At 41.3% G+C, this 27607-nt stretch overlaps 1 protein-coding gene across 5 annotated transcripts in view; it reads left to right on the plus strand.

Moving 5' to 3' along the window:
- Nucleotides 1-481: 481 nt before the first annotated feature.
- The window catches only part of GABRA1 (gamma-aminobutyric acid type A receptor subunit alpha1), a 39763-nt gene continuing 12637 nt past the window's right edge, over nt 482-27607 (plus strand). Inside the window, exons 1-8 of one of the 5 annotated variants that reach the window (XM_053376467.1) lie at nt 482-597; nt 1078-1348; nt 3609-3702; nt 9322-9437; nt 18539-18606; nt 21371-21591; nt 23023-23105; nt 25102-25245. In XM_053376467.1, coding sequence (XP_053232442.1) covers nt 3629-3702; nt 9322-9437; nt 18539-18606; nt 21371-21591; nt 23023-23105; nt 25102-25245 — 706 coding nt within the window. In that variant the 5' untranslated portion in view covers nt 482-597; nt 1078-1348; nt 3609-3628. Of the gene's footprint in view, nt 598-849; nt 1349-1415; nt 1493-1815; nt 1917-2303; nt 2692-3608; nt 3703-9321; nt 9438-18538; nt 18607-21370; nt 21592-23022; nt 23106-25101; nt 25246-27607 lie in introns of those variants that run through there. The other 4 variants (XM_053376466.1, XM_053376468.1, XM_053376469.1 and 1 more) reach the window with 4 other exon arrangements.

Below are 27607 nucleotides of genomic sequence, written 5' to 3' on the forward strand. Positions count from 1 at the left end.
TGCTGGGCAGTGACAGATGCATCCTTGAACAGGCAATGACATTGAAAGCCTGTTTGGCAGGAGAGGGGACTTTTATTCAAAGTGATATTAAAGAATCGCTTTCCTGCATCATTTGGCAAAGGCAAGTAAATTGTTCATTCAGAAACAGGACTGGCATGCGCGTAGGCACACACACTCACACTCACTCTTATGCACGCACACGCTGAACTGTCCAAACGTGGCGGGATGATAATAATAATAATAACAACCTATCCCCTTTAAAGCTCCGCTTCGCCTTGTCATCCCAAGAAAGATCACTTTAGACAAATATGTCGCCTCCCAATTATCAGTTGCCTCAAGGTGTGCCGAGAAACCCGGCTTGGGCGGCTTCTTCTTCTACGTGCTTCCTTCCTTCAGTTAGCAACACATCCCATCTCTGGCTATATATATAAGATCGCTCTGTCCAGCCTTCCTAATAATATAACAGGCGATGGGTATGCACAGGAACGAGAGGGAGAAGCATCTTTTAACGATCCCCACTTCCCCTTCATTCATATGTATGAACCGACTGAATATTTGATCAAAAGATTGAATAACAAGAAAGGCAGATCGGAGAGGGTGGGTGATTTTTTTTATTTAAAAAAAAACTTTGGAAAAAATTATTTATTTAATAAACCGCACCGGCTTTCAAAATAGACTGCTTGGTCAATTGCATCTTGTCCGGAGCTTGCAAAGCGTCGCTCTCCCACCCCCTCCCTCCGGTCCTAAAAATATCCCCCCTCCCTCCTCCCTCCAACCACCCCCACCCCCAATAATAATAATAATCGCGCTGCAGATTGTAGAAAGGATTTGAGTGTGCAGCCAGAGAGAAAGGGATTAGAGAGCGAGAGAGAGAGAGAGAGAGAGAGCTGGAAGTTAAACTGTGCTGCATATTAAAAAAAAAAAAAATGGGCGGATTGGTCTCTAGCTGAGAGCTTGGTACCACCTTCCTTTCTAAAATAAAATCTGCCTGGCATGAAGTCACAGCCTATTTCACATCCGGTTTACCCCGGGACGTACTACTACTGTCTTGGTAAAGAGCAACGCTTTTTGTTGTAGAGCTGCGATCTGGATCCCCGGGAAAGGGAATTTGGGTGTTGGAAATCGGAGAGCAAAGCGGCGGCGGCAGCAGCAACAGCGGCGGCGGCGGCGGCAGCGGCGGCGGCAGAGTCCATGATGGCTGAGAGCGCCTAAATGAGTGAGCCGAGCAGCCGGTTCTTCGCGGCTCCCAGGCGCCCTCTCCCCTGCCAGCAGCAGCAGCCGCGGCATCTTGGGCGATTCTCCCAGGCGATTCTCCCGGACTTTGCCAGCACCTCGGTGGGGTCTCCAGGTAACGGTGCCTTTCTTCCCTTTTGCCTGAGCATCTGCTGAGCAGCTCCGTTAGCTGCCCCCACCCTCCCCACCCGCCTGCTTTTCCCGGGAAGAGCATTCCGTGGATGGAGGGGACTGGCTGCGCTGGCTGTTCTCCTAGCAGGTACCTGGTGGGCACGATTCGCGGATCTCTCTCTCTCTCCCCCTCGTCTCCCCCCACCCACCCCACCCCCACCCCCTACCCAGGTTGAAATTCCGCAGCGATCGATGGGCAATTGATAAGCGGGTTTGTGGAGGGGGGAGAAGGAGAGGCGATGAAGATGGGGGTGGGGGGAGAGAGAGAGATCATTGGGAAGCGATCTGCTAGCAAAACAGCAACAAGAATGGCTTGCATTTTGCAGGTGGTGGGGAGGGTAGTGAGGAGGGTGCCTTTCTCCCGGAGAGAGGGAGGGAGGGTATAAAGTTGCTATACCGGCGGGGGGAGGAAAAGCCCCCACAACAATCCCCACACACCACAAGTCTCCACCACAGGCGTAAGAGAAGCAGGCAAGACCGCGGAGCCGAGGTCTTCCGGAAAATGCCTCTCGGTATTATTGGATGTGGGTTTTAACGGATGTGCCTAACATGGAAGACCGGGTGTGGGGGTATCTCCCCCCCCCATGCTTTTGCTCTTTCATTTTGAACTATTAAAAGAGAGAGAAAATAATGGTGGTGGGAAGGGGAGGGGGAGAAAGAGGAGAGAAATGGGGAGGGGATGGGAGGAAGAGAAGGCATTTTTCTCTTTTGGCACTTGGGGTGTGTGTGTCCCTTTTCCACAGGCTGCATCCACAGGCAATTATTTCTAATGATTTGGTGACTTTCTTTATCGATGCCTTTATTTATTTATTGCGTGGGGGGGGGAATCGGAGGGCGAGGGAAGCGAATGGACACTCGCTGGCATTTGCAAGATTGCTCGGGCTGAGGAAGAGTGCAAAAGTTATTGCTGAAAGGGAGACGGTGCTCTGGGTGGATTTCATTCGTTTTGTTTCACCTGGAGACTGGAGATGCCACCCTCGTTTTTGCAGGGGGAGCAGCGCGATTCTCTGAGCATCCTCCTGCCGTGAGGGTCTCTCTCTCTGTCACTGCCTTGCCACGACTGTCCATTTGGAGAGGGCCCCCCCTCCATCTATTGCACCCTTCCTCGCCGTTTAGCTTTCAGCTTTCCTCACGCGCCAAACACAGCTCTTCTGTTACGCTGCCTTTCCTCTCCATGCCGTCTTGTGTTGATAGGGTCGTGTTGCCTGAAATTCGGCTCCTCGGTTCCATTGCTTTCCAATAGTCTAGTCAGTCCAAGTGCAGGAGAAGAGAGGAGAAAAATATTGGGTAAGAACAATGCAAGTGAAGTGGATTCCAGCACTAGACACAGACTAAGAGGAAGGCAGCAACAGTATTTGCCTAAACAGACCAGGCTGCTTCCAGAAATATAATCTATAGTTTGAGACTGGGGTGGATGGGGGAACAGAAGAAGTGGGGCTTTCTCTCTTGGCGAATTAATTGAAATTGGGTTGGGCTTAGTCGTGAGGTGGGGGTGAGTGGAGACTTTTGTAACATGGGTGTCCTAACAACAACAACAACAACGGAGAGAGAGAGAGGTTTTGGAGAAGACAATGTGCATGCAGTCATCAGCACATGATTTGATTATGGTGCATGCCCTTTAGATTGATGGAAGCATCAACGTGCATGGCCAGCAATGCAATCCTGGGGGGGAAATACATTATCCTGCTGCTAAAATTGCTTGGTAGCAAAGAAGGCAGGCATGGAGATCCCTCCAGAAGAAAGTTCTCACCACAGGACCTCCTGTGAATCTCCATGACCTCAGGGGACACCCTTTCCCTCAGCACTGCATGAGACAGTCAAGGGACACTTTCTCACTCATTAAAACTAAAAGAATATTTAAATTCTTTCTGGTTATTTTATGTTGCCAGCAAAAAGAATCACAGATACAGCACTCAAAAGTAGTAGAACTTAATGAGAATACTTTTTTTTTTTTTGAGTGCCAGAGCACTTTAAGCACCAGGTAGATCAGACGGAACTAAATGAAGAACCCAGCCTCTAGAGTGTCTAGAAATTATTAGATGTACTATGGATGGGGCCATTTTCTTTTTCTCTAAATGGTGCACCATTGTGATATCACTGCTTGACTTCAAGGTGATCCATCCAAAGTTCTTGTAGACCTGTTGTGTCTTCAAGCAGTTTTCCCAAGTAAGAAATCTTGACTTGTGTTTTTATTTTGTTTTCAGCTGAACACCTGTAATCTACCATGAAGAGGATGCACCTTCTCTGTGACCGCCTTTGGGCCTGGGTTCTCCTTATGAGCACACTAACTGGACAAAGGTGGGGAAAGAGTTTATTTTTTTTAAAAAACATTCATTAATATAAGTATGGAACTCTTTTTCTATTGGTTGCATCAAAAGAATAAGAAAGAAGCAGCACATGTACTGGGCTACTACTAATTGTATGTGGGGGAAGTTAATCCTGCTCAAATCCCAGCTAAGTCAAAATACGAGAAGATTGAAAGAAAACTACAGTTTGTTTGTTTGCATAACATCTTTTAATGCAATTGCTCTTCAAAAAAGAGTTCAGCAAGACTACTTTACCCACCCTAAGGTTAGATTAATGATTTAAATGCAGCTAAAATTAGATAGGCCTTTGCACAGATAATTTTTGCAACCATTTATTCTGCGCAGAAGGGAAACCACAGCTTTGTTTTAGCAATTTATACAGAGATTTCTTCAATGTCTGTTTTCACTGAAATTAGCAGGACTGCAGACTCTAGGACTGGACCTTACTTGTTAAGCAGTTGCTCTATAATACAGAGTTTGAGCCCATCTCCACTTTCTGGAAGTGAGTTCCATTGTACTCAATAGGATTAACTTCTGAGTAGAGGTTCATAGGTTTGTGCTGCTAAAATGCATTGGGTTTAAAAAATGTGAACAATTGTGCCTAAATATTGTAGTTGTGGATTTGAAATTTTGGGTATGGTTTGACACCATGCATGAGAAGGATGCAATCTAATTGCATTATTAGACACGGGAAATGCATTATTGGTCACTAACATCAATAGAATGTGAAATACACTTCAAACATACTGAATGGGGGATGGGGAGAATTCTTAGACTTTGAAATGTACATATAAGAATCACCTCTATCAATAATGCATATACTGAATATATCATTGGAAATATGTTTTCATTCTGGATAACGAATTATAGGTACAGAATTGTTCCCCATAACTCCCTTCCCTTTATTCAGCAGCATTATATAAATCATTCTCCGATAACGGTGTAAATGTGTGTTTGTGTAATGAGTTGGAGGCAGAGGATTTTCAAATTTAGCTTCAGCATTTATTCTAAAAGAGCAGGACAATAAAATAAATATAGAAGCAAAAGATGTGTACAGCTCTACTTCGCACAGCTAATGAGTGACGAAGGAACAAAAACACTGGTTTCCTAAAGGAAAGGGGAACAGGAGAACTTTGACCCGTGGATATCTTCCTCTGTTTTGTGATTTTCTCTTTGTCATGTGCTGATGTGTATGTTTCACTGGAATTGTGGATTTGGAATTGGGAATCAAGATGCATTTGCCTGCTTTTGAAAAATTTTATGAGGTGTCACTATTATAATGACCTGTAGATGGAGTCAGTGCACAGTGTTTTATTATACACTTGTTTAGTATGGAACCACAAACACAGTCACTGACATTTTCCTTCAAGATGTTCAAAATACACTGAACACCCCCCCCCTAATTTCATAGATCAAATCCTTGCACAGGTTTGTCTTATGGCTGTTTAGAGATCAATAACACAAAGAGGGCCAGCCAAATGGAAGGCAGGGTCACAAATTTGTAATCCGACAGTTGTATTTATAAATGGCATTGCCAATGCTTGTGCGAGGTTGGGCTTTTTTTAAAAAAAAAGAAAAAGAAGAAGGACTGGTGGATTGTGTCAAAGAGAAATGGTAGGAAACACTGGAAATTTCACATTTCTAATGTTTCGTTTTATGATGGTGGAGAAAGGGGCTTGTGTTCGCATTATATAGAGGCCTATTCAGGAGACATCTGCTCAACGGAGTGTTTATCTGAAAAAAATAGCAAGACTTCTAAGTTGATGTCTTTAAAAGCATCACGTTCAGGAAATAGGCATTATCAATTGTATCTTCACAATGTTGCCAGTAGTATGTCACTTTGATCTTTATCTCTCATAAACATATGCATGCATTTATCAGTACATTTTCAATGATGAACAAATTCTAGAATATAATTAAGCATACTAAGGCTGCAGTTCTATACCCAATTTCCTGGGAGGGTGGTCCACTGAACTCAATAGGACCCGTTTCTGAACGGACATATATAGGGCTGTGTAGTAAAGCACACCAACTGGATTGCCCATTGAAATTAATGTTGCTTAAGCCGATCACTGTTCACATAAACCCCATTGGTTTCAATGGGACATAACAAGGCCTTTACATTTCGGATTTTGCCCATTGCTCTTACCCACCTTCATCCTGAGATAGGCACTGAAGAGCAGCTTGGTTCCTCAGAGTCATGTCCATCTGGTCTTTCTTCAGAGAATTGTGTTGGCATTTAGATTAATGGCACGTGACCAGGAGAAACACACTGAAGATCATGCTGATTATGGAAAATGTAGTACAATAATTAGGCATCAGGACACTTCTTGCTTCCACTTCCAAGGAAAAAATGGGCCACTACATTTCTGCAGGAGTTTGACCACATTGTACTTGAAAGGCTTTGGTACGTCTGAAAACCACATGGCAAACACGTGTCGGGAAGTCTTTACCAGATACAGCTCTTGGGGACGTGTTGATATTGTGTCTCCAAAAGTGCAAATGACCTTCAGATGCTACAGAAAAGATGCAGTTAGCGTATGAAGGCAATGCAGAGACCCGTCTTATCTGGAATGTGGCAGGTGGCCCTTAACAAACTATATAGGGTAGTACACTCTTATTCCTTAAAGTAAAGGTAAAGGTACCCCTGCCCGTTTGGGCCAGTCTTGCCAGACTCTAGGGTTGTGCGCTCATCTCACTCTAGAGGCCGGGAGCCAGCGCTGTCCGCAGACACTTCTGGGTCACGTGGCCAGCGTGACAAGCTGCATCTGGCGAGCCAGCGCAGCACACGGAATGCCATTTACCTTCCTGCTAGTAAGCGGTCCCTATTTATCTACTTGCACCTGGGGGTGCTTTCGAACTGCTAGGTTGGCAGGCGCTGGGACCGAGCGACGGGAGCGCACCCTGCCGCGGGGATTCGAACCGCCGACCATGCGATCGGCAAGTCCTAGGTGCTGAGGCTTTAACCCACAGCGCTACCCGCGTCCCATTCCTTACTAGTAGCAAAAAAAGAAAAGCAATGAAAATTCCCCCCCTCTGATGTTTAAAAATAATAACAGGGAATTTAATAAACATCCATCAGTTTGCAAAGGTGTACTTAGGATAGGAATTATATTACACCTCTAGTGAGCTGATTATGTACTTTATGGTTTTACATTCTGATTTTATCCTATGAACTGCCCTGAGACCTGCGGGTTTGGGCCGTATATTCTAACAGCAGCAGCAGCAACAACAACAGCAACATTTCTCATACAGAATCAAATTAATTGTAATTAAACACACTCTGTGTTTGTTTATGTGCATTTTTAACCGGTAGTTTGAAGGAACACTGTTTCAATTTGAAATCTTTTATTGGGGGAGGGGGGGAGGGAGACATTTGAAAGAGCTATAGCTGAATTTTTCCGCTCATAAAAAGGTACTACAAACTAGCTCTTTTCCATATTTCTGCTTGTTAGTTGTACAAAAATCTCATATTCACATTTAGGAAGAGCAGCACTAGTTTAATATTGCATATTGCCCACCTCAATGACAGTTTATGGGAAAAGATGATCAGTATAATTGTACCTTATAAAACATTTATCCCCTTTGTTAACATTCATGAAGAGGTACGGTCCAGAGGACTTTTTGGAGCAAAGATTTTTGTTCATTACCTCACATCAGATACCCAAAGAAGGCTGATTCAGTAATAATGTATGTGACAAAGTGATCAAGAGGAAAGTAGCTTGGGGTTCAAGGGCTAAGTCCTGCTGAGTTTACACTGGCAAATGGCCCACTTTGCAAATAGGATCTTTCCCAGTTAAAGGGCAGAAGAAGGACTCCAAGATTTGGCTCTTAGACAACCATGATAGATGATTAGGAGAAAACAGTATGGCTTGTACTTGAAAGTGCAGAAAGGGGAGCACTTTCTTAATGACAAGAACTTCAGGTGTTTGAAGAAGAGGACAGAACTTAGCTCGTGGCTGTGGCAAATCCATGGCAACCAACTGCTACAAGCATTTATATATATATCAAAACTGCATTCTGGTAAAAAGGGAGCTGTACTACCATGCTAACACATTAGCTTTCCAGTTGATATTCATAGCTAATTTCAGCAGCTGGATCTAAAGACCTGCTGCATGAACCATAAAACCATATCCCTGCAATTGCCAGGATGCCTGAACAGCCCTGCTGTCAGGTATATTGGGTGCAGATGTTTATTTATCATTTGGGCAGGAGGTATGAAATCTAGGAGAGAGAAGGGGAAATGTCCCTGCTATCTCAAAATGTAATTTCCTGTTTGCTAAGCAACAATTTAGGTATGCCTCCAGGTTTATTTTCCTAAAACAAAAGCAAAGACGTCAATAAAATTTAGAAGGTGTAAATGGGTTTTCATTTTAGTAAAGAAAAATTAGAAATGACTACACCTTTTATGATGGTGCCAACCACTTTACAGGGATGCAAACAAGGCTGTGCTACATGGAGATATCATTGGCCGCAATTTGAAACATACTTTGTTGAAACTACTGCCACGTATTTCTCAGGGAAAATGTTTAGTAACGGGTTGTTGATTATTAGCTCCCAGTGCAATCCATACCAAGTCTACTCACAAGGAAGCACCATTGAGTACAATGGTGCTGAATCCCAGATTAGTGGGGTTAGGATTGCAGTTTACTTCTGTTAGCATATTTAGATGATTTATGGGTACTTCTTTTAAGGTAATCTTTCATAAACTGATTTTTTGGGGGAGGGGATTTACGGAAAACACACTATTTTACACTCATAAATCTGTAGACTGGAAAGTAGAAATAATGCATAAAACAGCATAAAAAATAAAGGATCAATTGATACCAATTGGAGTCTCCCTGTACTTTTATATACTGAAGCATACAGTATAGCCAAAGCTGCTGCTGCACCACCACCATTGCACAAAAGAGAAGTATTGGCAAACTTTGGGCAACCGTGAGTTTCCGCGGGTACTAATTTTTTGCAGGACACCCCCCCCCCCAGCCAGGAACTAAAGGTTGAGTTACTGCATGAGAGAGAGGAATAGACAGTTGAGCGAGTGAGCAAGGGAATATGTCTATATCTGTATCTTCCTGGTTCAAACTGAGAAGTTATTTTAAAATGTCTCCAGGGATGGAAGAGAGAGCTTTAATGTCATAGACATTAAAGAGAAATTAAAGAATGTAATATAACAGGGATCAGGCACAAATGTGTGAGCCTCCCCCCTCATGTTCAGTGGTGGTGGGTTGGTGACTTACTATTGCAGGGCAGAGGGAAGAGGGAAACTGTCGCAGTGGGAGGTCAATGAATGGAATCAAGGGTCTGAAACCTTGAACAGAAGCACCCCACATCACAACATTTTGTTGTAGGGCCACTTTTGTCTCATTTATTATCCATTTCTAGGCATCCCTGTGCATTGCTCTAAGCTGCCCAATGACTATGCATTCTTTAAAAAGAAAGCATGCAGGAGAAAGTATCCTATAATGCTACTACAATCTGGCATGATGGAAGAGATTTTGCATCTATAAATCAGTATAAGCAAGATTAAGCAGATTTCAGAATTATGATTTTGTAGGTTTGTTGGTGGATTAATGGTTTATAATGTTAACAGCAGTGTTTTCCTCCCTAGCTATGGACAGTCAACTTCCTTACAAGATGAAATTAAGGACAACACAACAATATTCACTCGAATTCTGGACCGCTTGCTTGATGGTTACGATAACCGCCTGAGACCTGGATTGGGAGGTGTGTGTTATCTTGATTGACTTTACGAACAAAATTGCCTAAAATGATTGTTCCTTTTGCTCTTTGAAAATGTAATCATATTACCTTATATGTTTGTAAACTGATAAAATTAACAAAGAGGTATTGAAAACTGATCCATCCAACAGCATTCCCTTGCTAAATCCTCTCTTGTTGTCATATAAACACTTCTTAATATGCGGCCAAATTCCATGATCCAAAAGATGAAAAAAGTCCATTCCCCCTCCCCGCCCCCGGATCCTCTCATAACATTGATTAAGGTCACAAATCTAGGCACATTTACTTAAGAGCAAATCCCATTGAATATAAATGGGATTCACTTCTGGGTAAGCATCCATTGGGTTGGGCAGTAAATATCTGAATCAAAGTAAATGAAAGTCTCATCTTCCACCACTGATGCTGTATTAAATCTTTAAAGACCAAATAATTCCCATTAAATCAGATTTATACTTTGCTCCCAGATTGAACTCAGTTAGATTGAAGGTAGCAGTGGTGATCATATTTGTTTGTAAGTAATTCCCACTAATGACAATGGGGCATACTATCATATAAATGTGTTTTGTGATTGAGACGCTAACCCTGTTGGCAGAAGTGGGCCATATTGATTTAAGAACTGGCTGATCAGTTCTAGCAGTTGACTTCAGAGCCAAAATCAGCCTTTTTACACAGTCCTGAAAATGTGAAATATGAACTGTGACATAATTAGGAAAATAATCACATCTCTATTTTATTTAAAAAATGGCAAAATAGTTCATCTTTAAACTTACCAATCTCTGCAAACATTGGAAGTGTGAGTTGACTGTATTTCTTGTATTATTAACATATAATGCTGCTCTATGATTTTTGTATTCAAAAATATTTTCTTCTTAAGAGTTCTCCGATGCTGCAGTCTACCACAATTTATGTGGGAGACTGTCCCAATTTCTACATCTAATTGTAGTTCCTCACATTACAGCAAAGACTGCTCTCAGTATCCAGGAGCACTATTTTTGGGTGTGGGTGGGTGTGAACAGGGGGCTACAACAGGAAGGGGCAGCTTAAGATGTGCTGGTGACATGTCTAGGCACTCAAGATATAGTATGCTCAATGTTGTTCCTAATGGTTTTTTATTTGATGCATCAACTTGTATCTAATATTTGTCAAATAACTTTCAAAATCTTATGAACTTCCAAGGACATGACCATTAAGATAATTACCGGGATCCAAAGAACACATGTGTGTGGATGTGTCAGAGAACTGAGCAGAACTTTGACTTCTATTTCTCCTTCAGGAGTTCTTGCTGTCATAGAGACAATGGCTTGGATCCATAACCAAAAATGAAAACCCCCTCTGGAGGAAGGATGGGAGGCAATTTTTGCTGACTCCTCTTTTCTCCTGAAGACTCCATCCCATGCCCTCTGAGAAGCTGCTCTGGAGGGTTAGGTCCTCTCTAGAACAGTATGGGAAGCAGAGAGGGCGGCGGGTTTGCAGAGGGAATCAGCAAAACTTCACTCATCCTTGTTTCATCCAGCGGGAGACTCTGCTGAGTCTCAGCCCCTTTGTACGGAAATGGAAGGAAGGAACCCTTGTATTCCTGCAAAGGATGTCTGGATTCAACCTGGCATGTTTGCTTGAATCAGATGGTACCTTGTCTCTTCAGCAGCTGGAATTGCTGCAGCAAAAACAGAAAGCTAAAAGAAAAAAGAAAAATCAGCTGTATGTATAGTTCTCTCATCTGTGCACATATCATTTCTTTTGATCCCAAACCATCCACTAAGCATCAAATGATGAAAAAATGTTCAGCTATCAGGTATGTACGTTTCATAGAAAATGAAATGTTTTTTCTGCTTGTCATATTTAATTTCAACAACCCTCAAAGAAGCATTCATTTGCCACACACAAAACACAAACATGCGCAATCTATCATCTAACCAGTTATTCAGTGCCTCCCCCACTCCCCCCCCCCGGTTATCTGTTATCTGTTACTTTTATCAGATTCCCCTGTAGATGCTGAATAAAGTCTTTATTATAATGGTATTGAATTTAGCAATGATTGTCTTTAAACTTTGGCTTTGTTGAGTATATATTGTTCATAGATTATGAAGAACTGAAGAAAATAATGGATTGTTCTGCACTGAGGACGTTGAATTTAATTTTGGAAGCTATATATATATAAAAAAAACAAATGAGGAATCATTCTTCTTGCTTCCTGTGCTGCTATTTCCTCTACTTTCATGTAAACTCAAGGATTAGCCCAGAAATAAATATTTCTTGATCCTTGATTAATACAATAGTAGGTTTTAGTCAACCGTAATGGTTCTTGCCGAACATACTATACAAGTAAAGCTGGATGGATCTCATTTAAGAATAATACATGAATTAGTGGTAATGCCTTTTCTGATTAGGCGAAGGGATAATTTGATGCAATTTAAATCAATTATTAAAAATGATTCAGGGGTATTCAAGCTGCTGTGAGTGGGGATTAAAGGGAGGCTTGGGAATGCCATCCATAACCTGTGAATTGGACGGAAGCAGGATGACTCCAGGTAGATTATCTATGCAGTGCCAGTTGCTAGTTGCAGCATACTTAGTCCAAGGCTATCTCCTTTATTCTGAAATACTTTCTACGTTAAAGTGCCTTTTTCCTTCTGACCACCCCTTCCCCCTCGCACCAAGACATAAGGTTTAACTCCTGCATATAGCCAAGAGACCAAGAGAAAAAGAACTAATTAGATTTTGAAAATTGATTTCATTCATGATCACGTATAATCACGACGAGCCATAGCGCAGATCAGTGGCCCCATTTTCAACATCTGCATTGGCATAGCCTACAACAGTGGTAGTTTGCAGTAGTGTGTTAACATGGCACAGTGTGAACTCGTTTCTTTTCTGATAGAGAAAGTTCTGGGATTTGTCAATAAAACATTTGAATCAAGCCATCAAGCATGTAACTTTGAGAAACAGCACATTTTACTGGTGCCTGTCTAATAAAACTGTTACTACCAGTTCAAAGGAACAGTTTCTAAAAAAGTATTATCTATAAAACCCAGGAACTCTGTGGTATAGAAGACATTTTCAGGACCTGTGTGTACATTGTGACCACATCACTGGCTGTACTATAGCCATTGGGTTGGCGGCCATTAACAGCTAAAAAACTGTTGCAGTGCAACTGGTGAGAGTCAAATGTGCCTTGTAGGATATCTGACAAAGGTGCAATCTTTAAAACAGCATTATTTATGTGGATAAAGATAAAATAACATAAAATCATGCCTTTAACAACATTTTCAACATGATATAGAGCCTGGAGACGTCTAAGGCCACAATCCAAGCTCATTTCAGACAGTTTGGGTCTGCCCCCAAACTGATGTGTTTGGGTGGGGGGTGGGAGGGGAGCTGGATCCCCCAGATCTAAAGTTTGCAGAGTTCTCTGACACCCCTATAGTTTAGGTTTCTCAAAATCAGGTAGCTGCAGGTGCTGCATCCTTTGGCAGGAAGACACACATGATGAACAAACATTCTTATCCCATCTTTTGGCTGCATGGCTTCTGAAGATTGCTGTATAAATATATTCTATTCCTGTTTTCCTTGGCCAGCATGAGATGGAGATGGATTAATCAAGGCTCAAATGTATAGCTCTGTATATGTATGGGGTTTTTTTGGAAGACAATTCCTATTACATGTACAATGATACACTCAGTGGAGTTTTGACCCTTGATCCAGTTCAAGTTCTATTTTCATACGGAACTGAATTTGTATGCTCTTGTTCAAGTAGAATCCAGCAGTTTGGATAGCTAGGTCCAATAATTATCTCTTAGGCAACCGAGCCCCCCCACCCAACCTTTTAAGTAAACAGCATGTATTTGTAGATTAGAATGAACACCTTCATTCTCTGAGTTATTATTTATCCTTAAACAAGTGTTCCAAAATAGAAAACTTAAATAGCTCAAGTAAAGATTGAGGAGATAGGATGAAAATTAGATTCTTTGGCAAGACCAACTCATCACTGTGCAACAGCTTTATTTTTAAACAGAGAAGATAATGGCACTTATTGACATTTAGATTAGTGGCATAAGTATATCACTTGTATCGATTGATTGTCCATCAATTAAAGACGGTAAGGAAGTTATCCTGAGATGTTTAGCAGAACACAGACCTATGTCAACTAGTATGCTAATGGGTAAAAGTTAAATCATTATTGCATTTCACCTTCCAACATCCAGATGCCTTCAAAGTGCCAGAGAGACATCCAACCATAATGTCCTGAAGCTATATATTTGTACGAGTGCATCTTTCAGCTATGATGTTTGCAAAATCCCTGCAGTAAATAAAGCATCATATTTTATGCCGCAGTACTACTAATAGTTAATTCACCTTACTCAAAGTAAGCCAGTGCTACAAGTCTTAACATCTGGTTGGAGCCTTGATCACTGGAAAGCATTCCAACCAGGTCTACAAACCCTCACGCAAATAAATCCGACAGGCATTAAGAATTGTTAAGCTCATGTATTTGGATGTGTGGCTATTAATCTTTAGTCACACAAGAAACTATGAATCTTCCACTGTATCCAGTGACATTAGTATGATAATGTCGAAGCAGCCAGACTAGCCTGTTCCCACCTGATCATGTTTTATTCTTCCTTTTTACAGTTCATACGGGACATATATTGGCTTCATATATTAGATCAACTGCAACGCTTTGGTTGTTGGTTCTATGTAGTTGGTCATTATTTTAAAATAATATGTTCTAGTTGTTTTCTACATTCCAAAAGAGACTGGGATATCTTCCCCTGCCCTGAGTGTTTCCCTTATGAATTGAGAGCAATGGCCCATTTGTTGACTCCAACATCCTGCCCTCAAATCACTGTGATTGGAGTGCACTGGGGAAAAAACTTGCTGTGATTAAAACCTAGACCTGTCTATCCTAAAAAAAGGGGGGGGGGCACCTTTGCACTCCTCCTTTCTCCTTTGCACTCCCTTCCCCTTCAAGCTCTGGGCATTTCCCCAGTCAGCTTGGTTTTGCTTCTCAAAAAAGGGTGGCAGCAGTCTTGCATTTAACTTTATGGAGAAATTAATGCAACAGAGCTGCTTCCAAGGTTGGACAGCCCCCTATTAGCCTTTAACACATGCTTGTTAATAGAGTGATTCAACTGGGGGGGGGGAGGTAATGTGAATGAATATCCTAAATCACCCTGATTTACCTCATTATTCAGGGTACACATAGAGCTGAGGCAGAATCCTACTCTGTTTACAAACTTGTGAGCTGAAAATGGGCAAATGCTCCAGTTATACTTCTGCCAACACACACACACTTTTTGAAAAAGTAGGCCTTTTATGTTAGAATTTCTGTTAGCTCCTTTCTTTATGGCTTACATTGAGTGCTGAAGACCTTAGCCCACAACCTCTTCTGCCCCCCCCCATGCATTTTTGAGGATGAAATGAAAACAGAACAGAATTGCACTCCCTCTGTCCTTTTCATAAAGGTCATCCATAAGGACGCCTGAGGCGGCTTTGAGTCCAGGTTGGCACCAGGTTTTGTAGTCCAAAGGAACACAATTCCATCTAGATGGTGGGTGTAAACGCTCAAACCAATAATGGTAAAAGAAGAGATGGTTATCTTTCATTGTGAAGTAATACCCCAAGTCTGTGAGTCACTTGCTCTAAAGTGTCCTATGTAAGAATGAGTCATTATTTTTGGAGCATGTAACAAAGCACAGCTGAATCATCTAATTGCAAAAGTGGTAAACAAGCACATGCATGTCTTTTTAAAAAACACGAATCTACGAAAGGGCAGTTCCCTTCTCAGCGTGCAGAAATCATCATCATCATTATTATTGTTAAAAAAAAAACCCACAGAACCTGCTCAGAGAAAGCTAGTTATTCAGGTAGAGTTTAACAAAAAAAATATGTCACGTAACATGACTGATGACATAAATGATGCAATTTGGGACGAGAGGACTCTGGGTAAGGTCAGAACACAACATATTGTAATTGCTTAGGGCTGTTTGCATAGTCATAGCTGCTGAAAAGCACTAAGCACCAGCACTCATTCATCTTTTACCTAGGCCAGGTTAGCCAAAGTGGTGTCCTCTAAATGTTGTGGATATCAGCTACCATCAGCCCCAACCAATATATGGCCAATGGCAAGGAATGGTGTAAGCTGTTATCCAACACCTGGAGGGCACCATGCTGGTTTATCTTGACATTGATCATCATTCAAAATCACTTGGGGAAGTCAGGCACTCTGAGCACACATATTAAAATATAGGAATTTAAGCTAATTTAATTGCATTGAATTCAATAGAACCTGCCAGTTAAGCCTATGAGATGCAATGCCTATGAAGTATATAAAGTTTGAGAACTAAACAAATTGATAAAAATAAACCCAGGCAGCCTGTTTCACAGGAAAAGCTACATCTATCACAATCCTAGGAATGCCTACTCAGAAGTCCCATTGAGTTCAGTGGGATTTACTCCCAGGAAATGTACCTATATAGGGCTGCAGCCTTCAGGAACCAAGACATTAAGCATTAAGTTAAGCATTAAGAGCAATCCTCTCCTCTCCTGTCTGCTCCCTTCACCCTTCTCCCTTCTCCATTTCAGTTCATCTCAACCCAACACAGATTTTCCTGGAAAATAGGTTTTCAGGGTTTGCACTGAACCTATTTGTGTGTAACATATACTGTCCCTTAGTCGACCTAAGGAAAAACATTAAATCTAATTTGCTCTTTGAGATGAGAACACAGCCTTCAGTTCCCAAGCAGTTTGCTCCACCAAGAAATGAAGACTCATTTTTCAAGATGAATATATCTTTGGGGAGCAAGAGTAACCTTACATTTTCAGTGCTTTGAGGTTAATTCTCACTATGACCCTCTTTAGGATTAAGCTCCAACCCAATTAGGCGTCAAGAAAATCCGCACCTTTCTCTAAGGCAATTAATATTCTCTTGGAAGCAGGTTTGACTAGGCCACATCCATTTTGCTGGAGGACTAATTAGGAACACTCGCTGTCTAACTGCCTCTTCAATATGATTTGTATGGTTGTCAGTCCTAACAGCAGTCAAAAAATAGCCCTCAAAAGTCACTGTGTGACAAAGCAACCACAGCTGGAATACTACAATATTATTCTTTACTTCCCAGGAAAACATGAGTTGATACTGAGCAGAATGTCCAGAGTGAGAAATTAACTCTTTATTGTAAAAGGTACACTTGTATGGGACACGGGTGGCGCTGTGGGTAAAACCTCAGCGTCTAGGACTTGCCGATCGTCAGGTCGGCGGTTCGAATCCCCGCGGCGGGGTGCGCTCCCGTTGCTCGGTCCCAGCGCCTGCCAACCTAGCAGTTCGAAAGCACCCCCGGGTGCAAGTAGATAAATAGGGACCGTTTACTAGCAGGAAGGTAAACGGTGTTTCCGTGTGCTGCGCTGGCTCGCCAGATGCAGCTTGTCATGCTGGCCACGTGACCCAGAAGTGTCTGCGGACAGCGCTGGCCCCCGGCCTCTTAAGTGAGATGGGCGCACAACCCTAGAGTCGGACACGACTGGCCCGTACAGGCAGGGGTACCTTTACCTTTACACTTGTAAGTTAGGGGAAGGCATGTCCATCAGTCCTATATCTCTCAGCTACTCCTAGGTGTGCACCCTATGAGGCAACAGAGAGGCCCCACCCCCGACTGCAGTTTATGTATCTCCCCTATTTGAGCTGTGTGCAATACCTTCTGCTCCTCCATCTTCAATTCTCTTCTAGTCCTGGGCAAAAGTGGAGCTGGAGAGGTGGGGGCAGGAGGAGGAGGAGGTGTGAAAACCCTGACCTATCTCCCCCCCCCCACCCCGTACACGTTCTTTATTCTCCAATCCTGCAGCTTCTCCTGCCTGTGACTCTTATCTCCTGGCTCCTGGTTACAGGTTCCCCCAGTTCACTGGTCCCTTATTCCAAGTCAATCTCCAACCCCGCTTCTCCTGGTGCCCATTTATCAGTATCCAGCCACCACTCCTCGGTGTCCAGCCAGTCCCTGACATGTGCTCATTGCTCTTCATTCTTCTTCTCAATTCAGATCAAAACTAGTTGTTGTTTTTGTGGGGAGGGGGAGCGGGATGCATTAATCACAGTATTTCAAAAGAAACAACAGGATAGATATGGACTGGGGCTAACACCAAATCTGTGGTGGGAGTGCAGAGTAAATGGCAGTGTTGAACTCACCTTGAGTCTCACTCGAGGTGGAAGCACAGACCTGCCTAAACCAGCCTGTAACAGTGCACATGTGTTCACCCATGGATTTATAAAAGAGGAATGTGTCTGTGGCGGCCACTTAGGTATCACAAAAAGGACATATATTTGAATAAAATGCGCATATGCTGATTTATATGAATACATGCGCATTTCAGAGTAATTACAGTTTACATTTATTTCTTTATTTTAAAGGCTCATAGACTTCAAAAATAAATGAAGTGCCTAGGCAGTGAATAGAACACATCCGTAAAACAAAATAGAATAGTACTTGTTTGGATAGTGGCACACAATGACAAAAGGATCTGTATGCATCAGAAAAGGCCCATATAAACAGAAAGTACTTCATCAGGCAATCGAAGCAAAAACATTGATGGTGCTTGCGTATTATAAATAGGGAAAGAGTTCCACAACCTAGGTGTCTCATCATAGAACACCTCAACATAGAAATACAATCTATCATCTCGCTGTAGCCGGGAAGGCCAACCAGGTGCCTGATCAGTCTGCTGGGGATGAAAATAATTTGTAAGCAACAGCATACTGATGGTTTTGTGGATCTGGGCCAAAATGACTAAGTTCATGTTATGGGCCAATTTTGAATATAGGAAACTGCCTTATAATGAGTCAGACCTTTGCTCCATCCAGCTCAGTATTGTCTGCATTGATTAGTACGAGTGACCCCGTGTTTCAGATGGAAGAGGAGATGCCAAGAATTGAGACCTTCCGCAAGCAAAGCATGCTTTCTACCATTGAGCTAAGCCCCTCCTCTTATTTCAGAGCTTCTAAAAGTCAATGCGTTCTTTGTTTGGATAACAGCTTCTGGTTTTGGATCTAATGAAAGCTATTGATAAGCACTCACTATCCTAATTTCCTGCTTCATCAGAGCGTGTAACTGCAGTGAAGACCGACATCTTCGTCACCAGCTTTGGGCCTGTTTCAGACCATGATATGGTAAGTGCCATCCTATCTTCTCTCAGTTTCGCCCTGTCTGCTTTCTGCTTCTAGACCAGTTTTCCGAGTCGTTCACATTGACTGATTTCAGTGCACTTAAATATTCACCTCAAGTGCTATCCCCAGTTTGATAGTTCAATTTGTTTGAAATGTTTGTGGCAGTTTTTCCAATATGGGGAAGCATCAGCAACTGGGAAGCAAGCATTCCCTGTGATAAAGCATGTTACTATGCAAATTGATTACTTGAAGTATGTGGCGCAGAATACATGATTAAGAGACATCCAGTGAACCAGTTTAGGGCAATGCAGATGACAGTAAATTATGATAGTAAATTATAACTTGTCTGATTGTTCAGGCTATCCTCAGCACAGTTACTGAGGACACATATAACACACATACCTCACCTAAAGAATGGGTAATTGAACTGCAGGTTTTTGTGGTTGTCATTGTTGTAAGGATGATGTCAAGCATGACTACTCAAGTCGTTAAAAGCCTGACCACCCGCTTTACTACATATAAAGAGGTAAAGTCAAAATAAAAACCTATAATAAATGCATCTGCAGAATTTCATTATCCATTTTGTACCTAAGCAACTTGTGGTAAGCCACAAAGATGTAGCCTTTTCAAAGAGATATTCCCTAACACTGGCTATTGATTAGCAAACATGCCAAATTATGACATAATTTAATAAAACTAAAAGGATTTAAGAGGCCAAAGTTAGCAAGACTTTTTCATACCCTTGATTGTAGTGGTCTACCGATTTTTCAGGTAGATGAGGTTTGTTATCTGTAAATCATATAATGGATATCTTTTGAAAAAGATATTGCAAAGTCAATTTCTTTTGGGAGCTGCAAATACTTTTGCAGAACCAATTCCAGAATACTCCCTTCAGGAATCTTGAAATATATGGGCCATGAATATTATTGGAAAAGTTCTTTGTGGAGTGACAATCACAATTGTTATGACTATTATGATTACTTGGTTTCGCAAGATCGTAGTAAGAGCTTTCCTCCAAACCATGCACATCCAAAGCACACACTGGATGCCCCATCAGGGCCTATGTGCATAGATTTCAGTTCAAGTGGACTATACAGTTCCAATGTCTACTGCATTGACCTCAGATGCACTGAGGAATGATGATGAGTATAGCCTGATCACACATTACTTGCGTGACACTATGAGCTGAATCAAGAACAGAGCCACACACCTGGAGCCACTCTGACACTACATCCCTGGGCTAGTCTTGTCCCCGATGACTCTATATTGAGTATTGCTATCTTACACATAGCTGTTTCTTACCACAGATCCCCGTGATCAGTGCAGATTTTGGGGGCAGAGCTAGTCCAACAGTGAGGGCAGGGCTAGGAAAGTGGCCTTATTCCTGCTTCAGCTCACAAGTGCTTTGCACACAGCTAATGTTGTGGCATAGCTATTGTTCACTTTCATTATTGGTCTTCTATAGTAGTGAGACTGTCCTCCATTGAGGATCAGTGTCTCCTGTAACATGCATCACAGTTGATGCTTATTCTATGATACTCTCTCTTTACAATCAAGTCATTGTAACCTTTTTTAGGGTTGGGAAGATGAGCACAGGTTCCATTTTTCTTCTTGACTTAGGATGTTACCCCTTAAAACAGTTTATGAAAAACAGTTGCATTTCTAGCTAGAGAATTGAAACCCCACTGAGGGTACTTTAAAGTTCTCAAAGTAACTGGTGCATTGGAGAGTTGGTAGAGAACTGAGAAAATAATAGTCATCCTGGTGTCTGCTGCCCAGAGACTGCTAGTTTCATGTACTTCATCTACTTGTGGAGGCCTTTTGAACCTAAGGCAGCCTCTGAAGAAATGTTATACAGACACGTGGTCATTTTACAGCTGAATCAGAGAAGGTCTGGCCCTATACGATGTCTGAGTGAGAAGCTGCTTAGGAACCATGTGCAATCTGCTCTGATCAGCCTGGAGGAAGAGTGTGTATGAGTGAAATAACACATATCTGGAGTTTATCATTTGATAATTTATTTATATATTCCCATGGTGCAGAGAATGCTTTCTGTGAAAGAAGCAGAATGAAAGTGAGCTCTGTGTTTGTGTCCAGGTTGCAGCACTGTCATTATATTTGGTTGTGGATATGAGTGAATGGCAATTTGTGGAAGCAGAATGTGTGTGGCATAGCAAATTACCTTTGGGATGTATAGGCCTCTAGATGTTGCTGGACTATAATTCCCATCATCCCTTACTATTGGTTATGCTGGCTGGGGCTGATGGGAGTTGGAGTCTAACAGCATCTGGAGAGCCTTAGGTTCTTCACCCCTTAATTCAATAAGGCTTACTTCTGAGTAGACATGTATAGGACTGTACTGTTTGTTCCAAAGATCCAAAACCTATTATAGCTTCAGGTGAAGAGAAGGAGTTTCCAAGGAATGAGAGAGCGAGGTCCTGGTCTTCCATTTTCCCCATGGGAATTCCCTGTTGTGGCTGCTCTTGCATACTTGAATTTTGATATGAAACTTCTCTGAGGAAGTAATCTCACTGTTCTGTGGTAGTCTGTAAGGTCTGTCCATATTGCGTATGTAAAAGCCCAGATGCAGAAGACTGGATGAGTAACACCCTTTCAAAGTCAGTTTTGGGTTTCATATATTCTTTGCCAGTATAGCAGAGAGCATGATATAAAATAAGCTCTGCCTTGTTCTGGAAGCTTCTTCCTATTCAGTAGTCCTATTGCCAAACTGTACTATTTTCAAAACTCCCCATTGTCCAATTTTTAGGAATACACAATAGATGTATTTTTCCGGCAAAGCTGGAGGGATGAAAGACTGAAGTTCAAAGGACCCATGCAAGTCCTCCGACTTAATAATTTAATGGCCAGCAAAATATGGACACCAGATACTTTTTTCCACAATGGAAAGAAATCAGTAGCTCACAACATGACTATGCCTAACAAACTCTTGCGAATTACGGAAGATGGGACACTGCTCTATACAATGAGGTAAGAATCGCAACATGGCATCCTCTCCTTTTATGAAAAACGTGTTGCATAATTTATCATTCTTAATGAACAAGTTATTTCTATATTCCTCTTTTTTAAAAAAGAAAACCACTTATTTTAGAATTCTAGATCTTGAAATGATGTATACATCCTGAAAAGCATACACTGAATGTAGCTGTTTTCGGTATCAATTTTTCTTCTCTTCTGAGCTTCTCTTTTCACTTTATGACCTTTAAGCTTACTTAAGTTCCACTTAATTCTTTGGGATACTGAAAAGGCTTCATATTTCACTTTAACAAGTTTGGAGATTAGGCTCTTACAGTCCAGTCTTATGGATGAGCTGTAGCTGCTGCAGCGAAAACAGTCGTTTCCTCCATGGCATTAAAGTAGCATCCTATACATGACAAGTAGGGGTTTGTCTCACTTGGCAAGCCAAGCACACTAATGAGACGGGAAGAATGGGATATTGTTTTGCTTCTTTTACAAGATCCAGAGCTGATTTTGCTCTTCAGAAGGAGCATAGGCATTTCTGGTCTGCTTGGCAGACCCCAGTAAAAGCTTGTGTTCTGGAACAGAAAAAGAGGAAGAGCATAAAAGTACAAGGAACTCGTTTACAAAAGGGCTGGGAATTCTCCTGAAAATCAGCCTACTGTAGTGGTTAGAGTGTCTGACTAGGATGGAGAAGAGCCAGGTTTGAATCTCCATTCCTTCATGAACCTGGAGTTGTTAGATGGGTGGCTACATCATCTTACGCTCCTTCAATGAATGGAGGGGTATAAACATAGTTGATAAATGGTATATTTCTGACTTTCAGAAATGTGTACCTTCACCACTGCTCTGTTCTGAATGTAATGATGACAAGCAACCCTGAGCAATAAAAATGGAGCAAATTGAAAGTAATGAAAGCAGGTTAAATGGAGAAGGAGACCAAGAGACCTAGCAGAAATCTAGCTTTGCTACTGCATACTAGACTTGCCCAACGCAACTCTATGTTTTCCTGCGTAGTCCTACTGAAATGAGCACTGGAGTAAGGGTGTTGGAGCTGGCCTCGAAAGCAAAAATAACCAGTGACTACTGAGTTTTATTTATTGATAAATTGAGTATTCTATCCACCATTCTAATTCAAACGTTGAACCCCTCAATGTGGCCAACAGAGCAAACTGAAAACTACAAAGATCCTAGCAATAACATAGCACAAAACATTACTGCTATTGATAAAGAGACTTGCAAGGTGACAATAGAAGGGTGAGCAGAAGTGAAAAGTGCTTTTTTTAAGCCAAGAGAGCAAGTGTTCTTAAGGAAGCTCATGCAAATGATAATTTGATATACTACATTAACCAAACTGTGCTGGAATACATATCTTTTATTATAATTTGTATTAAAGCCACTTTTTGCTCCTAAATCTGTACTATTACCTGTGACCCCTTATAGACTCACAGTGAGAGCAGAATGTCCAATGCATTTAGAAGACTTTCCCATGGATGCACATGCTTGCCCTTTGAAATTTGGAAGCTGTAAGTTGACTTTAACAATCATTCCTCCCCATCCTTCCTTTCCACAGGCCACTTAACAGTCAGAACAGGAGACTTAAAAGCCTGGAACTGTATATGTGTACACACATTTTCCAATCACTGCATTTTTATTTTTTAAATGAAGATTTTCTACATGAATAAATGTAATCCTGTCTGGCATAGGCCTTAGCCAAAGAAGGAAATGGCTCCGCTCCAGCTTTATACAAAGCACTGTGATAGCACAGCATATAGATAGTTCCTATTTCTGCTTGACGGCAGCTACATTTTATGAGGGAAAGAGGAACTTCAGCAATTTATACAGAGAAAATGTGGATCCTCCAAATGGGAGCAATCCTGTTTTAAATTGAAAATTAATGCAAATAAGTGTTTAATCCATTGGTATACAAGTTCCATTGAAAGAGCAGGATGTACTTACAAACATCATATGCATTTCAGTTGGATTTTAACTCATAGATGTTCCAGTTAATCATTCCCAAAAGGATCATGGGAATTGTAAAGGAGTGTTTGGAACCTCACAAAATACCACAAAGGGTCTGGCTAACCATATATAGCAAAGAGCCTGCTCAGTCTAATGAAGTGATGGCCGTTTGAAGTTCACATGTTGACCTAAAGATCTAAACATCAACACAGGGCCTTGCCAATGCCCGCCAAGCAATAATTCCCAGTATTACTATTTCATGTCTCTGCCCAAGCTATTTTGAAAATAATTGTGTAGGATCCCATGAAGTGAGAGAGACCATCAGGAGGAATATTTTGCATCAAATTGCCTCCCAACATAATGGATTACCATCTTGGGAAAACCGGGTGACTACTACAGATCTGAGATATAGTAGTCACTCCTTCAGCTGCTATCTTGGGGAAAAGCCACCTTTTGTACTAGATTCCATACCAGGTGTCAGCTTCTCATCCAAAAGATGAGTTTGGGAGTGGTCACAGCTCTGAATATCTTCTGCCTGCCTAGAAGACGTTCTGTTTACAAAGTGACCTTCTTCAGTGCTGGTGAACCCTATCATTGCACCAACAGCATTAGCGCATTGGGGTGTCAAGATAATACAACTTGCTCCATCAATTATAAATTCTTTTTTCCACTGTAAATGCCGTATTTTCCTGATATTTAGTACCTTGATCTATTATGGAGGTCAGCATACTAGCTCTATAATTTCTCCCTGTTGGGTACTAAAACAGAATGACTTACTATGGACTAAAGAGTCTTGCATTTACCAAGTGTGCAGAAAGGAGTGATGGATAGTTTCCAAACTTTGTGCTACCGTGGTTTAAAGCAGGGACTCATTAGGAAGATTTCCTTGGGAATTAAAAAGGTGAAACTTATTTAAACTACAACAGAAACCTGATAAGGGAAAAAGAAAGGCATTGGGGTTCTTGCCAAATGCTTTAAACTCAGATAATTCTACTGCTCAAGCAGTTTCAGGGATTTAAATCTAAAATCTGAAGTGGCTGGAAGCAGACTGGTTTGGGTCTTAATTGAAATTGCACAAGTCACCCTGGGGGATGTACATGGTAGACAGAAGGCAAAGTATAAGTGGGTTCAAGAGTGATGGAGTCAGACATTTGGACCAAAGTCAGGATATTGTGGTAGGTGCTTTCACACCACATCAGTCAGGCAAACGAGAGAGAAAACTCCCCAGCCTTTACTTGTGCTTTTTGGGTTGATACACTTGGTAAGACTTTCAGAAATGCGGTATATGCCTTCATATCAAATATTCTTAAAACACACCTCTCAGTATTACTGCCATTTCATGGTGTGCATTTGGATAACAGAAAGAAAAAGTTCGGCAAACTCACTTCTGCCATGGTCTTCATTGGAATGTTGATGCTGCAAAATAAAATAAACTGTTGGGAGAAAAGACAGTCTTGTTGACAAGAGGAACAGGAAAGGGAATGATGTGATGAGAAACAGAGTAGCCAATTATTACTTTTTTGAGCCATCTTTGGAAATGACTTTCCCCCCTCTAATTAGATGCTTATACGAAATCAGAGGTGATGTACGAATGGACACGGGAACCAGCAAGGTCTGTTGTAGTAGCTGAAGATGGCTCTCGGTTGAATCAATATGATCTCATGGGACAAACCGTAGATTCTGGAATTGTGCAGTCCAGTACAGGTGGGTGATAAATATGGTCTCTCTCTCTCTCTCTACTAAGCCAGATCAGCAAGAGTATTATCAATGTCAGGAACTCTGCATAAAATAATGACATATCTCATGAGATGTATTTTTATAATTTATTTTAAATTTGTCCTCTGCCATATGCTCTTCAAAACGCTCTAGTCAGGCCACAAAAGAATAAAAACAATACAACTGAAATTATTTGGTAGTGGAAATAGAAAATATTTTACACCACCAGCAAGCAGCAGCAATCTAACTACCTAAAGCTATCAAAACTTAACACTGAAACTTTTATTCTTGATTGGGATCATATGGTAACTCTGCCTGTTTTGGGGTTCATGTTTTCATAGAGTGGGGCAGGATTTAGCCTTTTAATAATATTGCAGGATGAACACTTTTAGTAAATAATGCTGCTTTATTTGATGTTTGTTTTAAAGACTTGTCTGTGTATGCTTTTTTTTTTTTACAATTGTAAGTCATTTTGAGACATTTTATATAGTGAGCAATGAATAAATGTAAATAACAACAATCACAGGAAAAAAATCTCAGAATCCATATCAAAATATGGTAGTCTCTAGGGAGAGAAGCCCACAGTATAGGCATAACCACCAAAAGTGCCCTATCTTTTGAGGTACTCAACCTTCCTTCAGACAAGGCCAGCACTGTAAGCAGTGCTCCAATGATGACTGAAGTATATGGGGAGTTCTGTGGAATATTCTGGACAATTTTTTTTGGTGTTAAAGAACCCAGGCAGCATACATGCCCAGTGACTAATTGTGATCCAGGACAGTTCTTTTCACACAGTGTATAATTTTACCTATGACTTTTATTCCCTGAGTTCCACTCGCATGTTTCACATGCATCTGAGGTGTGGTCAGTTGGGACACTTGAAAGGATTTTCTGTTGTGGTTCTGAAATGGTAGACTATCCCATCCCAGAAGGAAGCAGAAAACTTTTGACAAACCACCCATCTTGATTTTACTTGCTGCTCTCTTTTGGGTTTTCTTAAATTGTTATTTTTGAAACGTTTATAGTTTTTAATTTTTGTTGTCCATTCCCTTGGATGTTTTAGCTGTGCAAATGTTGTGGGAAATGGGTTGTGGGATAATAAGTGACAGCTGGGAGAAGATTCAGTTCCTGTCACCCACCTACTCCTTTTGCTGTTAAAATTGAGCACCATTTGGTCATAAGCTTGAGTGTTACCATTTTCTGGGAAAATAAATCACGCTGCCTGTGAAGCTCAAGCATATAAACAAACAGAGCTCAGTGTCCATGTTGCATGACATTCTATAAGCTGCCTGGCATGCATACAACTGTTCAAACACTGGGTTATCAAAGCTACCAAAATTAGTTTTATTTTGCCCGTTTCTCCTTCTCCTCATCTTAATAATAATAATAATAAGCCATATTAGCAAAACCCAATGGGAGTGGACTTCAAGAAAGACCCTCATTGGTCTCAGACTGAATGGTCAATGAAACCTACCAAATTATCCCATTAAGAAAGCAGCCATTTCTATTTTACAGAGCTGAATCTGAGGTTCCAGCCACTGTAATATATTGTCTCCCACACAAGCATACTTCCCATGTCAATCATGAACTAAATAAGCATCTTGGAGAGTGCTGAGCTGTATCAGAAATACAGCCTGACTGGTTGCATCTTCAGGAATGTGCAAAACAAACCTTTATTTCTATCCAAAGAAGCCAGGATATGAAAGATCATTTACCCATCCTGCTATTTACGTTCCCTACAGAAATGTAGTCTTAATGGAAGGAGCATAGTTAAAATTCGAGTCACTGTTCACATCATCTTCTCAATGCTGTCAGGAATGAGGCAGTTCAGGCAGAAAAAATAAGGGATTCCAATTTGCAAAGATATCAAAACAAAATTAGCATAATGGCTTAAAAGACATTAATCACTATTATTTATGATTAGCGCCAAGTTCTGCACAAGATGTTTGCATAGACAAGTAAAAACAAAACAAAGCAGGATAGGAACTTCCTTCAAGGAATAAACAATATCAAAGGAACTTATCCAGTGAAGAAGAAAGAAAGCTAAGTCTACAACACTGCACAGTGGAGATGGGACCCTTTTGAAAGGTTGGAGAGGCCCTCACCTGAAATGTTGCCACATCACTGCTAAATAGACACATACAATGGAGGAACGAGAAAAGGCTAAGCTTGCAAACTGTTCTCTCCCTCCCTGATAACTAGATACATAAACATATGCATAACCCTGGAGGGATATCCTGGGGGGAAATTATGCAGTGAAAGAGTGCATAAGATCTCAGGTTCAGTTATTGTGATACTTTAAATCGGAGGTATGAAGGACGAGGTTCTAGGAAACCTCTGCTTGATAAAC

This window comes from Podarcis raffonei, chromosome 2 (assembly GCF_027172205.1).
Source record: "Podarcis raffonei isolate rPodRaf1 chromosome 2, rPodRaf1.pri, whole genome shotgun sequence".
NCBI lineage: Eukaryota > Metazoa > Chordata > Lepidosauria > Squamata > Lacertidae > Podarcis > Podarcis raffonei.